Here is a 17,599-nt window from a genome sequence, read left to right as displayed (position 1 = left end):
TGTTGTGTTTTCATTTTCATTCGTTTCTATGCATAATATGATGTCTTTTTTGATTTAATCTGTGATTTGTTGGTTATTTAGCAGTGTGTTGTTCAGCCTCCATATGTTGGGATTTTTAATAGTTTTTCTTCTGTAATTGAGATCTAATCTTACTGCATTGTGGTCAGAAAAGATGCTTGGACTGATTTCAATTTTTTTGAATTTATCAAGGCTAGATTTCTGGCCCAGGATGTGATCTATCCTGGAGAAGGTTCTGTGAGCACTTGAGAAAAAGGTGAAATTCATTGTTTTGGGGCGAAATGTCCTATAGATATCAATTAGGTCTGACTGGTCTATTGTATCAGTTAAAGTTTGCGTTTCTTTGTTAATTTTCTGTTTAGTTGATCTGTCCATAGGTGTGAGTGGGGTATTAAAGTCTCCCAGTATTATTGCATCATTGTTAATTTCCCCTTTCATACTTGTTAGCATTTGCCTTACATATTGTGGTGCTCCTATGTTGGGTGCATATATATTTATAATTGTTATATCTTCTTCTTGGATTGATCCTTTAATCATTATGTAGTGTCCTTCTTTGTCTCTTCACAGCCTTTATTTTATTTTATATTATTTTACTTTTTTTAGTTGAATATTAGAAAGAAATGATGGGATGATTTATTTATCTAAGTTTTCATTAAAATACATATATATATATATATATATATATATATATATATATATATATATATATATATATATACATTTACCCTCACTCCCGCCCCCAGGGAAGGGGAAAGTAGATTGTGGGAACTTTTAGGATAGGATGCAAAATTTCTATTGTACATATCAGAAGAGAAGACAAAGTAGGAGCTTGCTTGAGCCAGAGATAGCCAATAAGGCTAACTATGCTACAAACTAGTGGTCAATTCCAGGGAGGTTGAATAAAGAGAGGGGAAATTTACTGATAAATGTATCTAATAATAAGCAGGGTACAAAAATGTGTTAATCATACTCTGCAACAACAAGTATAAAAGTAATAACATTTTTGCATTTGCCTTCATATATGCAAAATATCTTCTGCAAGGATACATAAAGAATTGATTATATGAGTTTTATCAGATATGAGTATTGCTACTCCTGCTTTCTTTTGGTCTCTATTTGCATGGAGTATCTTTTTCCAGCCCTTCACTTTCAGTCTGTATGTGTCCCTTGTTTTGACGTAGGTCTCTTTTAGGTAGCATATATAGGGGTCTTGTTTTTGTATGCATTCAGCCAGTCTTTGCCTTTTGGTTGGGGCATTCAACCCATTTACGTTTAAGGTAATGATTGATAAGTATGATCCTGTTGCCATTTACTTTATTGTTTTGGGTTCAGGTTTATATGCCTTTTTTGTGTTTCCTGTCTAGAGAATATCCTTTAGCATTTGTCGGAGAGCTGGTTTGGTGGTGCTGAATTCTGTCAGCTTTTGCTTGTCTGTAAAGCTTTTGATTTCTCATTCATATTTGAATGAGATCCTTGCTGGGTACACCAATCTGGGCTGTAGGTTATTTTCTTTCATCACTTTAAGTGTGTCTTGCCATTCCCTCCTGGCCTGAAGAGTTTCTATTGAAAGATCTGCAGTTATCCTTATGGGTATCCCCTTATGTGTTATTTGTTGTTTTTCCCTTGCTGCTTTTAATATTTGTTCTTTGTGTTTGATCTTTGTTAATTTGATTAATATGTGTTTTGTGGTGTTTTGCCTTGGGTTTATCCTGTTTGGAACTCTCTGCGTTTCTTGAACTTGGGTGATTATTTCCTTCCCCATTTTAGGGAAGTTTTCAACTATTATCTCCTCAAGTATTTTTTCATGGTCTTTCTTTTTGTCTTCTTCTTCTGGGACACCTATAATTCGAATGTTGGAGCGTTTCATATTGTCCTGGAGGTCTCTGAGATTGTCCTCATTTCTTTTAATTCATTGTTCTTTTTTCCTTTCTGATTCATTTATTTCTACCATTCTGTCTTCTATTTCACTAATCCTATCTTCTGCCTCCGATGTTCTACTATTTGTTGCCTCCAGAGTGTTTCTGATCTCATTTATTGCATTATTCATTATATATTGACTCTTTTTTATTTCTTCTAGGTCCTTGTTAAACCTTTCTTGCATCTTTTCAATCCTTGTCTCCAGGCTATTTATCTGTGGTTCCATTTTGATTTCAAGATTTTGGATCATTTTCACTATCATTGTTCGGAATTCTTTCTCAGGTAGATTCCCTATCTCTTCTTCTTTTGTTTGGTTTGGTGGGCATTTCTCCTGTTCCTCTATCTCCTGGGTATTCCTCTGTCTCTTTATCTTGGTTATATCGCTGCATTTGGGGTGGCCTTTCTGTATTCTGGGAACTTGTGGAATTCCCTTTATTATGGAGTTTCCTCACTGTGGGTGGGGTTGTATCAGTGGCTTGTCAAGGTTTCTTGGTTAGGGAAGCTTGTGTCAGAGTTCTGGTGGGCAGAGCTGGGTTTCTTCTCTCTGGACTGCAATGAAGTGTCCAGTAATGAGTTATGAGATGTCTATGATTTTATTGTAACTTGAGCTGCCTATATATTGAAGCTTAGGGGTGTGTTCCTGTGTGGCTGGAGAATTTGAATGGTATGTCTTGCTCTGGAACTTGTTGATCCTTGGGTGGTGCTTGGTTTCAATGTAAGTATGGAGGCATTTGATGAGCTCCTATTGATTAATGTTCCCCGGATTCAGGAGTTCTCTGATGATCTCAGGATTTGGACTTAAGCCTCCTGCTTCTAGTTTTCAGTTTTATTTTGGCAGTAACCTCAAGATTTCTCCATCTATACAGCACCAATGATAAAACATCTAGGTTAAAGATGAAAAGTTTCTCCACACTGAGGGACACCCAGAGAGGTTCACTTTGTTACATGGAGAAGAAAAGAGGGAGGGGATAGTTAGAGGTGAGTGGAATGAGATGAAGTGGGATCAAAAGAGGAGAGAGCAAGCTAGCCAGTAATCACTTCCTTATGTGTGCTCCTCAGTCTCGACCGCTCACAGATGTTCACGGAGTTATACAGGAAGAGGAGAGGGAGGAAGTAGACAGAGGTGGCCAGGAGGATAAAAGAGGGAAATGAAAAGGAGAGAGACAATCCAGCCAGTAACCAGTTCCCTAAGTGTTCTCCATCGTCTGTAATACACAGAGATTCACAGAGTTGGGTAGAGAAGAGAAGGGGGAAGGAGGAGACAGAGACAACCTGGTGGAGAAAAATGAGAGTCCAAAGGAGGAGAGAGTGGTCAAGCCAGTAATCTTGCTCTCAGGTAAATTTGGGTACTGAAAATTGGGTTTTTAAATGTACAAAATTGACAACCAATACCAAAAAGCAAGGATTAAAAATCTAGAGTAGTGGTTGGATTTTCAAAAATACAATATTAAAGAAAAGAAGAAGAAGAGAAAAAAACAAAGTCACAAGAATTATTATAAAACAACAACAACAACCACAAAAAAATATATATGGCATTTGCTTTAAAATTAGGGTCTTTTTTTTTTTGAAAAGTAATACTAGGCTATAAAAATAAAAATTAAAGGGGAAATAGAGTACTTAAAAATTTTAAAAAAGTTTAAAAAAAGGAGAAGAATAAGGAAAAAGAAAAAACAATCCAACAACAACATCAATAACAATAGAAAAAAGAGAATGGTCATAAAAATAGTAAAGATATTTCTGGGACTTTCCCTTGTGTTGCGGGCAGTGTGGGGTCACTTCCAAGGCGGTTCCCTCTGTTCAGCTTTTTCTGTTTTCTGGTCTCTTCAGTGTCTGATTTTTGCCCTGACACAAGGGGGGCAGTGGTGGACACTTTCTTTTTTTTAGGCTCACTTGTTCATGGACTCTTACTTTTATTGATGTGATGACAAATGGAATTGTTTAATTTTTCTTTCTGATCTTTCATTGTTACTGTATAGAAATGCAAGATTTCTGTGTGTAATTTTTCAACTTTCAACTTTACTAGCTTCATTAATGAGTTCTACTAGTTTTCTGGTGGTATCTTTAGGATTTTCTATGTATAACATCATGTCATCTGCAAACAGCGGCAGTTTAAATTCTTCTTTTCATATATAGATTGGCTTTACTTCTTTTTATTCTCTGATTGCTATAGCTAAGACTTCCAAAACTATGTTGAATAGAAGTGGCAAGTGTGGACATACTTGTCTGTTCCTTATCTTAGTGGAAATGCTTTCAGCTTTTCACTATTGAGTATGATGTTAGCTGTAGGCTTATTGTATATTGCCTTTATTTTGTTGAGGTATATTTCTCTATGCCTGGTTTCTGGAGAGTTTTTATCATAAATGTGTGCTGAATTTTGTATTTGCAGGAGTATTTTCTGCATCTATTGAGTAGATCATATAGTTTTATTCCTTAATTTATTGACGAGGTATATCACACTGATTGATTTGCAGATACTGTAAATCCTTGCATCCCTGGGATAAATCCTACTTGATCACAAGCATGATTTTTTAAATGTATTGTTGGGTGTGGATGGCTAATATTTGTTCAGGATTTTTGCATCTATGTACATCAGTGATGTTGGCCTGAAAATTTTATTTTTTGTGGTATCTTTGTCTGGTTTTGGTGTCAGAATGATGGTGGCCTCATATAATGAGTTTGAAAGTTTTCCTTCCTCTATAATTTTTTTAGAATAGTTTCAGAAGGATAGGTATTTACTTTTCTGTATATAGTCGATAGAATTTGCCTGTGATGCCATCAGGTCCTGGACTTTTGTTTGATGGGAGTTTTCATAATCACAATTTCAATTTAAGTGCTTGTGATTTGTCGGTTAATATTTTCTATTTCTTCCTGGTTCAGTCTTGAGAGACTGTACCTTTTTAAACATTTGTCTGTTTCTTCCAGAGTGTCCAATTTCTTGGCATTCAGTTGCTCATAGCAGTCTCAGTTGATCCTCCATATTTCTGTGGACTCATTTGTAAATTATTTTCCATTTCTATTTTACTGAGTTGAGTCCTCTCATTTATTATTTTTTTTCTTGAAGAGTCTAGCTAAAGGTTTATCAATTTTGTTTAACTTTTAAAAGAACCAACTTTTGGTTCCATTTATCTCTGCAATTGTTTTCTTTGTCTCTATTTCATTTATTTCTGCCTTAATCTTTGTAATTTCTTTCCTTTTAATAACTTTAGGTTTTGTTTGTTCTTCTTTCTCTAGATGTTTTAGGAGTAAGGTTAGGTTTTCTACTTGAGATTTTTCTTGTTTCTTGAGGTAAGACTGTACTGCTATAAATTTCCTTCTTAGAACTGCTTTTGCTGTATCCTATAGGTTTTAGACCACTGTGCTTTTGTTTTCCTTTGTCTCTAGGTATTTACTGTTTTCCTCTTTGATTTCTTCAATGATGCATTGGTTGTTTAGTAGTAATAGCATCTTGTTTAGCCACCACGTGTTTCTGTTTCTTATAAGTAAGTAAGTAAGTAAAGTCGCTCAGTCGTGTCCGACTCTTTGCGACCCCATGGACAGAGGAGTCCATGGGATTCTCCAGGCAAGATTACTGGAGTGGATTTCCATTCCCATCTCCAGGGGATCTTCCCCACCCAGGGATCAAACTCGGGTCTCCCACATTGTAGACAGACGCTTTACCATCTGAGCCACCTTTTTTTTTTTTTCTTGTGGTTTATTTCTTTTTGTTTTATTTTAATTGAAGGCACATTATTTTACAATATTGTAGTGGTTTCTGCCATACATTGCAATGAAACACCAATGGGTGTACACTGTTCCCCATCCTGAACCGTCCTTCCATCTCCCAACCCTCTGGGTCATCTCACTGGACCAGCCCTGAGCACACTGTCTCATGCATCGAATCTGAACTGGCGATCTGTTTCATATATGATAATACACGTTTCAATGTTACTCTTTCAAATCATCCCACCCTCGCCTACTCCCACAGAGTCCGAAAGACAGTTCTATACATCTGTTTCTCTTGCTGTCTCACATATAGTGTCATTAATATTTTTCTAAATTTCATATACATGCATTATTATTTTGTATTGGTGTTTTTCTTTTTGACTCACCTCAGTCTGTATAATAGGCTCCAGTTTCATCCACCTTATTAGAAATGATTCAAATATATTCTTTTTAATGATTGAATAATATTGCATTGTGTATATGTACCACAGCTTTTTTATCCATTTGTCTGTCGATGGACATTTTGGTTGCTTCCATGTCCTGGCTATTATAAACAGTGCTGTGATGAACATTGGGGTACACGTGTCTATTTCAATTCTGGTTTCCTCAGTGTGTATGCCCAGCAGGTAGATTGCTGGGTCATAAGACAGTTCTATTTCCAGTTTTTTTAAGGGATCTCCACACTGTTCTCCATAGTGACTCTACTAGTTTGCATTCCTACCAACAGTGTAAGAGAATTCTCTTTTCTCCACACCTTCTCCAGCATTTATTGTTTGTAGGCTTTTGGATAACAGCCATTCTGACCAGCGTGAGATGGTACCTCATTGTGGTTTTGATTTACATTTCTCTGATAATGAGTGATGTTGAGCATCTTTTCATGTGTTTCTTAGCCATCTGTATGTGTTCTTTGGAGAAATGTCTGTTACATTCATTGGCTCATTTTTTGATTGGGTCGTTTACTTTTCTGGAATTTAGCTGCAGGAGCTGTTTGTATATTTTTGAGATTAATTATTTGTCAGTTGCTTCATTTGCTATTATTATCTCCCATTCTGAAGACTGTCTTTTCACCTTGCTTATAGTTTCCTTCATTGGGCAAAAGCTTTTAAGTTTAATTAGGTCCTATTTGTTTATTTTTGCTTTTATTTCCATTGCTCTGGGAGGTGAGTCATAGAGGATCCTGCTGTGATTTATGTCAGTGAGTGTTTTGCCTATGTTTTCCTCTAGGAGTTTTATGATTTCTGGTCTTACGTTTACATCTTTAATCCATTTTGAGTTTATTTTTGTGCACGGTGTTAGAAAGTATTCTAGTTTCAGTCTTTTTAATTTATTCTTTATTTATTTTTATTTTAAAAAATATTTATTTTTTTATTTATTTTAAACTGATGATTGGCTTACAATATTGGCTTGATTTCTGTCATACATCAACATAAATTAAACATAGGTGTACACATGTCCCTGCCTCCTTGAATCTCCCTCCCACCTCCCGCCCATCCTCACCCCTCTAGGTTATTACAGAGCCCCTGCTTGAGTTCCCTGAGTCATAGAGCAAGTACCCATTGGTTGTCCATTTACATATGTTAGTGATATTCATCCACGCTACTCTCCACATTCTTTTACAAGTGGATGACAAGTTTCCCCAGCACCACTTTTTGAAGAGATTGTCTTTTCTCCATTATATATTCTTGCCTCCTTTTGTCGAAGATCAGGTGTCCATAGATGTGTGGATTTATCTTTGGGCTTTCTATTTTGTTCCATTGATCTATATTTCTGTCTTTGTGCCAGTACCATACTGTCTTGATGACTGTGGCTTTGTAGTATAGCCTGGAGTCAGGCAGGTTGATTCCTCCAGATCCATTCTTTCTCAAGATTGCTCTGGCTAGTAGACTTTTTTTTTTTTTTTTTTGTATTCCCATACAAATTATGAAACTATTTGTTCTAGTTCTCTGAAAAATACCATTGGTAGCTTGATAGGGATTGCATTGAATCTATAGATTACTTTGGGTAGTATACTCATTTTCACTATATTGATTCTTCCAACCCATGAACACGGTATATTTCTCCATCTGTTTGTGTCCTCTTTGATTTCTTTCATCAGTGTTTTATGGTTTTCTATATATAGGTCTTTTGATTCTTTAGGTAGATGTATTCCTAAGTATTTTATTCTTCTTATTATGATAGTGAATGAATTTATTTCCTTAATTTCTGTTTCTGTTTTCTCATTGTTAGTATATAGGAATGCAATGGATTTCTGTGTGTTAATTTTATATCCTGAAAAGTTCCTATATTCAGTGATTAGCTCCAGTAATTTTCTGGTGGAGTCTTTAGGGTTTTCTACATAGGGGATCATGTCATCTTCAAACAGTGAGAGTTTTACTTCTTTTCCAATCTGGATTTCTTTTATTCCTTTTTCTTCTCTGCTTGCCGTGGCTAAAACTTCCAAAAGTATGTTGAATAGTAGTGAGAATGGACATCCTTGTCTTGTTCCTGACTTTAGGGGAAATGCTTTCAAGTTTTCACCATTGAGGGCAATGTTTGCTGTGAGTTTGTCATATATAGCTTTTATTATGTTGAGGTATGTTCCTTCTATGTCTACTTTCTGGAGAGTTTTTATTATACGTGGATATTGAATTTTGTCAAAGGCTTTCTGTGCATCTATTGAGATAGTCATATGGTATTTATCTTCCAATTTGTTAATGAGATGTATTACTTACATTGATTGATTTGCATATATTAAAGAATCCTTGCATCCTTGGGAAAAAACCACTTGGTCAAAATGTATGATCTTTTTAATATGTTGTTGGATTCTGTTTGCTAGGATTTTGTTAAGGATTTTTGTATCTATGTTCATCAGTAATATTGGCCTATAGTTTTCTTTTTTGTGGCATCTTTGTCAGGTTTTGGTATTAGGGTGATAGTGGCCTCATAGAATGAGTTTGGAAGTTTACCTTCTTCTGCAATTTTTTGGAAGAGTTTGATAGGACAGGTGTTAGCTTTTCTCTAAATTTTTGGTAGAATTGTGAAGAGAATTTTGGTAGAATTTTGGTAGAGCTGTGAAGTCGACTGGTCCTGGGCTTTTGTTTGCTGACAGATTTCTTATTACAGTTTTGATTTCTGTGTTTGTGATAAGTCTGTTAAAAAGTTCTATTTCTTCCTGGTTCAGTTTTGGAAAGTTATGCTTTTCTAAATATTTGTCCTTTTCTTCCAAGTTGTCCATTTTATTGTCATATAGTCACTGATAGTAGTTTCTTATGATCCTTTTTATTTCTGTGTTGTCCGTTGTGATTTTTCCATTTTCATTTCTAATTTTGTTGATTTGATTCTTCTCCCTTTGTTTCTTGATATGTCTGGATAATGGTTTGTCTATTTTATTCCTCTTCTCAAAGAACCAGCTTTTGGCTTTGTTGATTTTTGCTATGGTCTCTCTTGTTTCTTTTGCATTTATTTATGCCCTATATTTTAAGATTTCTTTCCTTCTGCTAACCCTGAGGTTCTTCATTTCTTCCTTTTTTAGTTGCTTTAGGTGTAGAGTTAGGTTATTTATTTGACTTTTTTCTTGTTTCTTGAGGTAATCTTGTATTGCTATGAACCTTCCCCTTAGCACTGCTTTTACTAAGCCCCATACATTTTGGATTGTTGTGTTTTCATTTTCATTTGTTTCTATGCGTATTTTGATTTTTTTTTTTTGATTTTTTTGATTATTCAGAAGTGTGTTGCTTTGCCTCCATATGTTGGAAGTTTTAATAGTTTTTTTCTTTTTTTTCCCCTGCAGTTGACATCTAATCTTACTGCATTGTGATCAGAAAAGAGCTTGGAATGATTTAAATTTTTTTGAATTTAGCAAGACTGTATTTAAGGCCCAGGATGTGATCTATCCTGGAGAAGATTCCGTGTGCACTTGAGAAAAAGGTGAAATTCCTTGTTTGGGGGTGAAATGTCCTATAGATATCAAATAGGTCTAACTGGTCCATTGTATCATTCAAAATTTGTTTTTCCTTGTTAATTTTCTGTTTACTTGATCTATCCATAGGTGTGAGTGGGGTATTAAAGTATCTGACTATAATTATTGTGGGATTTTACTAATAATTTTAATATTACTGTTAATTTCCCCTTTCATAATTGTTAGCATTTTCCTTACATGCTGTGGTACTCCTATGTTGGGTGGATATATATTTATAATTGTGTATCTTCTTCTTGGATCAATCCTTTGATCATTATGAAGTGTCCTTCTTTGTCTCTTTTCTCAGCCTTTATTTCAAAGTCTATTTTATATGATATGAGTATTGCTATTCCTGCGTTCTTTTGGTCTCCATTTAGGTGAAATATCTTTTTTCCAGCCCTTCTCTTTCAATCTGTATGTGTCTCTTTTTTTGAGGTGTTTCTCTTGTAGACAACATATATAGGGGTCTTGTTTTTGTATCCATTCAGCCAGTCTTTGTCTTTTGGTTGGAGCATTCAACCCATTTACATTTAAGATAATTATTGATAAGTACTGATGAGCATGATCCAGTTGCCATTTACTTTTTGGGGGGTTCGAGTTTATACACCTTTTCTGTGTTTCTTGTCTAGAGAAGATCCTTTAGCATTTGTTGAAGAGCTGGTTTGTTCCTGTGTTGCTGGAGAATTTGGGTGTTATGTCTTGCTCTGAAACTTGTTGGCTGTTGGGTGGAGCTTGGTTTCAGTGTAGGTACAGAAGCTTTTGGATGAGCTTTTATTAATGTTCCCTGGAGTCAGTAGTTCTCTGATGTTTTCAGGTTTTGGATTTAAGCCTCCTGCCTCTGGTTTTCAGTCTTAATCTTACAGTAGCCTCAAGACGTCTCCATCCCTATGGGACTGATGATAAAGCATCTCCTTTCAAAGACAATGGTCTGCCTTTCTTGGTGCCTGGTGTCCTCTGCCAGCATTCAGAAGTTGTTTTGTGGAATTTGCTCAGCATTCAAATGATCTTTCAGTGAATTTTTAGAGAAGAAAGTGATCTCCCCATCCCATTCCTCCACCATCTTAGGACCGCCATCTTGTAATTTTTTTCTAATCTCATAACACTGTTATGAGAAAACATGCTTAATATGTTTTAAATTTTCTTTAATTTACCGAAGTTTGCCTTGTAGTCCAGCATGTGCTCATTCTTGGAGAATGCCCCGAGGGCACTTAAGAAGAATGCATAGTCTGCTGCTTTTGGGTGGAATGCTCAACAATTATCAATTAAGTCCATCCAGTCTAAAGTGTCATTTAGGCCTGTGTTTCCTTATTAGTTTTTTGTGTGGATGATCTGTGTAGATTGATGAAAGTGGGGAGTTGAAATCTCCCACTATTATTGTATTACTGTTGATTTCTTCCTTTATTCTTGTTTGTATTTGCCTTACATTTTGAGGTGCTCCTACGTTGGGTGTACATATATATATTTGTAATTTTTATATCTTCCTGAGTTGAACATGTGATCATCTTGTAATGTCCTTCTTGGTCTCTAAGTCTTTTTTTTTTTTTTTAATCTATTTTGTCTGATATGAGTATTGCTACTCCAGCTTTCTTTTGATTTTCATTTTCATGGAATACCTTCTCCTATCCCCTTACTTTCAGCCTGTAAGTGTCCCTAGGTCTGAGGTGGGTTTCTTGTAGACAGCATATATATGTGTCTTATTTTTGTATCCACCCCAAACAGTCTATTTCTTTTGGTTAGTTGGTGCATTTAATCCATTTACATTTAAGGTAATTATTAATATATATGACCTTATTACCATTTTCTTAATTGCTTTGGGTTTATTTTTTGTAGGGTTTTGCCTTCTCTTGTGTTTCTTGCCTAAACAGGTTCCTTTGGTATTTGTTGTATAGCTGATTTGCTGGTGCTGAATTCTCTTAACTTTTGCTTGTCTGGAAAACTTTTGATTTCTCCACCAAATCTGAATGTGAGTCTTGCTGGGTAGAGTATTTTTGATTGTAGACTTTCCCCTTTCATAATTTTAAATATATCATGTCGTTCCCTTCTGGCTTATAGAGTTTCTGTTCAGAAATTACCTGATAAACTTATGGCAGTTTTTTTGTATGTTATTTGTTGTTTTTCCCTTGTTACTTTTAATATTTTATCTTTGTCTTTAATTTTTGTTTGATTACTATGTGTCCTGGTATGTTCCTCCTTTGGTTTATCCTGCCTGGGACTCTGCAATTCCTGGACTTGCTTGATTTTTTCCTTTCCCATGTTAGGGAAATGTTCAGCTATTATCTCATGAAATATTTTCTGTCCTTTCTCTCTCTTTTCTCCTTCTGGGATCCATAAAATGCAAATGCTGGTGTGTTTAATGTGGTTCCAGAGGTGTCTTAGTCTGTTTCCATTTATTTTTATTCTTTTCTTCTATATTCTATTTTGTGGCAGTGATTTCCACCATTCTGTCTTCAAAATTACTTATCTGTTCTTCTGCCTTTTATTGATTCATTCTAGTGTATTATTTTTTTCTGTGTGTTTGTTCCTTAGGTCTTCTAGGTCTTGATAACCATTTCTTGAAGCTTTTCTGTTATTTTTCCAAAATCCTGTATCATCTTCACTATCATCATTCTGAACTCTTTTTCTGGAAGGTTGCCAATTTCCAGTTCCTTTAGTTGTTTTCCGGTGTTTTATCTCGTTCCTTCATCTGGGATATAATCTTCGGCCTTCTCATTCTGATTAACTTTGTGTGATTGTGATTTTCATTTGGGAGGCTGGGAGACTGTAGTTCTCACTTCTTCTGTCTGCCCTCTAGCAAATCTACATTTTGTATTCTTAAATGTATAATAAGGTCCATGTTTGAAGAAATTCAATTACCTTGTTTATTATATATACCATTTGTTTCACATTAGTTTTTGAGTTCAGTTCAGTTCAGTCGCTCAGTCATGTCCAACTCTGTAAGACCCCATGAACTGCAGCACACCAGGGCTCCTTGTCCATCATCAATGCCCAGAGTCCACCCAAACTCACGTCCATTGAGTCGGTGATGCCATCCAACCATCTCATCCTCTGTCATCCCCTTCTCCTCCTGCCTTCAATCTTTCCCAACATCAGGGTATTTTCAAATGAGTCAGCTCTTCACATCAGATGGCCAAAATATTGGAGTTTCAGCTTCAACATCAGTCCTTCCAATGAACACCCAGGACTGATCTCCTTTAGAGTGGACTGGTTGGATCTCCTTGCAGTCCAAGGGACTCTCAAGAGTCTTCTCCAACATCACAGTACAAAAGCATCGATTCTTTGGCACTCATCTTTTTTTATAGTCTAACTCTCACATCCATACATGAGCACTGGAAAAATGATAGCCTTGACTAGATGGACCTTTGTTGACAAAGTAATATCTCTGCTTTTTAATATACTGTCTAGGTTTGTCATAACTTTCCTTCCTTTTGAGTAGTTACTAGTTTATGAGGGAGGTGTAACTCATTTGGTTTAACATATTTTCTCCAGCAACTTAACATAATGAGTTTTAAAATATCCTCAGTTATAGGCAAAATTAGATATACATATATCCAGTTGGCTATCTCTATTTTTTTCAAGAGTATATGACTATTTTAGCAGATTTACCCCCTTCATTGAGACTAGCAATGAATTTACTTTGCAAACATTGTATCTAACACCAAGTGTTAGTAATAGGATAAGAAGATATAACTTTTGAAGTATTCTTCTATAGAAAATTTTAATTCTCAATTCACCATTAAAAAATCAATTATTCAAGCCTCATGCCCTCAAGCATTTGAGTTAATTGCTATTATAATTTAATGGGATTTTTAATTTGAGTAAAAGTTTTCCTTACAAGTATTATTTAGAGTTTATATAATTTTAAACTGGTTCTTAGCATATTGATGTATTTTTAAGTCAAAATGGCAAGTCTGATAGCCAGGGACAGTAATCATTTACCTGGAATTTCAATATTACTTTACAGCTTACCTTGACTTTTTAAGCATCACTTCTTATAAATGAGCATAATACAGATTCATTGATCATTGCTGAATATAATTTATCAAAACCAAAAAATGTTTTATTGAACACCAGATTCCTTCACCACTACCACTTAGAAAGGCTGATTTGTCTGCCTCTTGAGAGCCATATGTTTGGGAGGGAAGGAGAGGGCAAGTGGAGAGTTTTGAGTACTCCCCAATCCTTGTATGTCTTAGGAAAAGGTGTGGTTAAGTATAGGCTAACCAGAGTCATTGCTCTCAGAAACACTTTGGTCTCTGGAATCACTCCCCAGAATCCTATGAGAGTGGCATTTATCTCCTTATGTGGCAATGCTGATGTAATATGGTTTTACTAGCTATTCACCTTAGTAGTTTCTACTTAAAAAGGGCCTTGCAGTTATACTAGATGAATAAAGTTAGGGTGCCAATAGATAGTACAATGACTGTAGGTAATTATTTGATGATTGTAACTCATTTATTCCACAGAGCAATGAAGTTTTATTATAATAATTTTATTGTCCATAGATTTCCAAACCATATTTCCAGGCCTAAAAAAAGGCCTCAAAGTTTTCTTGAATTTTCAGAGGAACTACACTACTTTTTGAATTTTGCCATGAAGGAAGGCCTTTTAAAGCTCTTGCTTTAAATAAGGTAACAGCATTTGTCCACATAGGGGATATGCTCTGAATGCAGACCTATCTTGACATCTTGTGTGAATTCTTTGGTGTTGATCAGCATTCCAAATAGTATCAATGCATATCTTACTGAGATTCCATTTGTTGTTTCCACAGATTTCAGGAAACCTTACTGTGCCTTGGATTACAGGGTGTTCTAGAAAAAGAGCAGTAAGTAATCTTTCATTTAAAGCAGCAAGTGGGTTTCCCCCCATCTCATTAGTAGGAATGCCATTGAGAAAATTGTTATGATATTTGAAAAGTTGGCAATACTGAGCCTCAATAAGTTAATTAATCCTAATCTCAAAGGACATATTTTGAGATCATAATATTTATATAAACTAAAAAGGTAACCTTAGATAAAAGACAGTAATTAGCACATTGTATAAACTTTGAGCAGTTTTTTTCAGTTTTAAAAAAATTAAAGATATTTCATAAAATATCATAATTTTTATACGTCTAATAAGACCAGTTAATTTTATCATAGAATTGAATCATGATTGATATAAACATCTCAATCAAAGTTAAATAAATTACATTACTGTATATTTGTGTATTTCAGTATTTAGAAGTGGTGAGTAACTAATATTTTAACAACATTGTTCTCTGGCTTTCTGCTAAAACTGTTATGATTCTTATTATATTAATCTAACATAATTTCATTAAAATTGTGTTTTCCTAAAGAATATCATTCAGTTAATCTGTGTAGCACCTATAAGTCTAACATGCAGAAGATTTTGATGTAACTTTACCTTAGAAGGGAAACTATTTAAGGATTTCATCAGTAAAAAAACAAAAACAACAATGTGAATAGACTTTTAGAAAAATATCTCAAGTTATAGCATGGTAAATAGCTTTGAAACAATGGAAAAGAACCGAGAGTGCAGAAATAGTTGTTATATTTATAGGGAACTGATTTTATAAAAAATGTTAAGACAATTCATTGTGGAAGGGAAAGATGTCTGTTTAATGAATGGTACTTGGACAGTTGGACATGAACACACACAAAAATACTTCAAAATAGATTAGAGACCTAAATGCAAGAGCTATACCAATAATCTTTTATAGAAAAAAAAATAAGAGAAAATATTTGAGACTAAGAGTTAGGTAAAAATTTCTTAGATACTAAGTCAACAGTGCAATCCATAAAATTGAAAAATGAATAAAGTGGGTCTCAACAAAATTCAAAACCTTAACACTTTGAAATATACCATGAAGAAAATGAAAAGACGAGTAACAACCTAGAAGGAAATGTTTGCAAATCACTTATCCATTAATGGACTTTTTTTAAAATATAAATTTATTTTTTTTATTGGAAGTTAATCACTTTACAATATTGTATTGGTTTTGCCATACATCAACATGAATCCGCCACAGGTATACAAGTGTTCCCCATCCTGAACCCCTCTCCCTCCTCCCTCCCCATACCATCCCTCTGGGTCGTCTCAGTTCACCAGCCCCAAGCATCCAGTATCATGCATTGAACCTGGACTGGCGATTTGTTTCATATATGATATTATACATGTTTCAATGCCATTCTCCCAAATCATCCCACCCTCTGCCTCTCATTAATGGACTTTTATCCAGCATATACAAAACACTTTCAAGGACAAATTATCTGATTACAAATGAGCAAAATTGATGCATGAACATTCAGTAAATATGTGAACAGCTGCTCAAAATTATACATCATTCAGGAAATGCATATTAAAATTAAAATGAGGTATTTCACACTCTCTAGAATAAGAATTATTGGCAAAGGTACAGAAATGAAGGAACAATCATACATTGATTGTGGGACTGTAAAATAGTACAGTCACTTTGGAAAACATTTTGGTAGTTTTTTTTAAAGCTAAACATACACCTGCCCTAGTATCCAACTATTGTGATAAGTCTTTGCCCAAGAGGAGTAATAGCATTTATCCTTACAAAAGCTTTTACATGAATGTTTATAGCCGCTGTATTTATAGTAGCCTAAAAGTAGAAACAAGCTAAATGTTCATTAACAGGTGAATGGATAAAAAATTTTTGTGCATATAGGGGAATAGTAATCAACAATTAAAAAGTGAACTATTGATGTGCACATCATATTGATTGAATCTAAAAATAATCAGCTTGAGTGAAAGAAACCAGATTTTAAAAAATGAATACAGTATGCTTCCATCTATATAAAATTATTGAAAGTGGAAACTAATGACAGAAAGCAGGTCAGTGGTTGCATGGTCATGTAGGCGGACAAAAGGTGGGGCAAATTGATTGAAAGAGAGCATTAGGAAATATTTAAGCATATGATGGGTATGTTCACCCAAGATTGTTTCTTGACATATACACAAATGAGAACATCAAATTGTACAATTTAAATATGTGTAATTTAGTTTTCATTAGTTATGCCTCAGTAAAGCTTTTAAGAGGCTAACAATTCAGTTATTAGAAAACTTGGGTATTTGAATCTACTTTTTCAACTGTAAACCTTGTGAAAATTATGTATAGGTCAAATTTGTATGATGAAAATTTAGCATTCAAACTGACATGTGCTACAAGTATAAAATAGATGATTTCAAAGATTTTCTAAAAAGAATATATAAATGTCTAAAATTTTATGCTAATTGCATGTTTAAATGATAAAATTTTGAATATACTGAGGTAAGGTATGTTATTAAAATTAATTTTAACAGGAGTTTTTCACTCTTTTAATGGAAGCCTATGTATTTTTCTCATATTCTATTTCTATTGTACTCCAGAAGTCTACAATGTGCCAGATATTGTGCTTGATCTTAAGGATACAATGATGAAAAAAGCCAGATATTTCCACTGCTCTTATGGAACTGATGATCTAGATTTAATAGGAAGAGAGGTATCCATGAAATAATTACATAAATATAAAATGCCACTGTGACAAACACCCATGTTGATCACTGTCTAGCTTCTCCTGGAAGCACACTTTATCCACACAATGAAATATAACCATCAGCTGAAAATTCTTTGGCTTACTTCCAAGGAAAATTTACCACTGTCAGTGTCCCTCAATCAAACTGTAAGAATAAATCAGTACTGAAATAAGCTGTGTTTATTACTTGTTGCAGCAAAGGACACATAACATAGAGAACCATGATATATCTCAGTAAGAGGATGCTAGAAATACCTAACTGGAGGATTTGGACTTTGGCTGGGTAATTTAGGGGAGGTTATAATGAAGTGAGCATTTGCTCAAATTGGATGTTTTGAGAGTGCTAAGGTTCTTCAGTTGTATCTGATTCTTTGCGACCCTATGGACTATTACCTGCCAGCCTCCTCTCCTCATGGGGTTTTCCAGGCAAGAACATTGGAGTGGGTTGCATTTTCTTCTCCAGGTGATCTTCTGAACCCAGGGATCG

The 17,599-nt window shown here is 34.8% G+C and overlaps 1 protein-coding gene across 1 annotated transcript in view; it reads left to right on the top strand.

The window, feature by feature from the left end:
• HDX (highly divergent homeobox) overlaps window positions 1-17,599 on the top strand; it is a 241,535-nt gene that overhangs the window by 82,617 nt on the left and 141,319 nt on the right. The window contains exon 4 of the mRNA XM_070290381.1: window positions 14,343-14,396. Coding sequence (XP_070146482.1) covers window positions 14,343-14,396 — 54 coding nt within the window. The remainder of the gene's footprint in view (window positions 1-14,342; window positions 14,397-17,599) is intronic.

This window comes from Ovis canadensis, chromosome X (assembly GCF_042477335.2).
Source record: "Ovis canadensis isolate MfBH-ARS-UI-01 breed Bighorn chromosome X, ARS-UI_OviCan_v2, whole genome shotgun sequence".
Lineage (NCBI taxonomy): Eukaryota > Metazoa > Chordata > Mammalia > Artiodactyla > Bovidae > Ovis > Ovis canadensis.
This window is presented reverse-complemented; position numbering and strand designations above follow the sequence as displayed.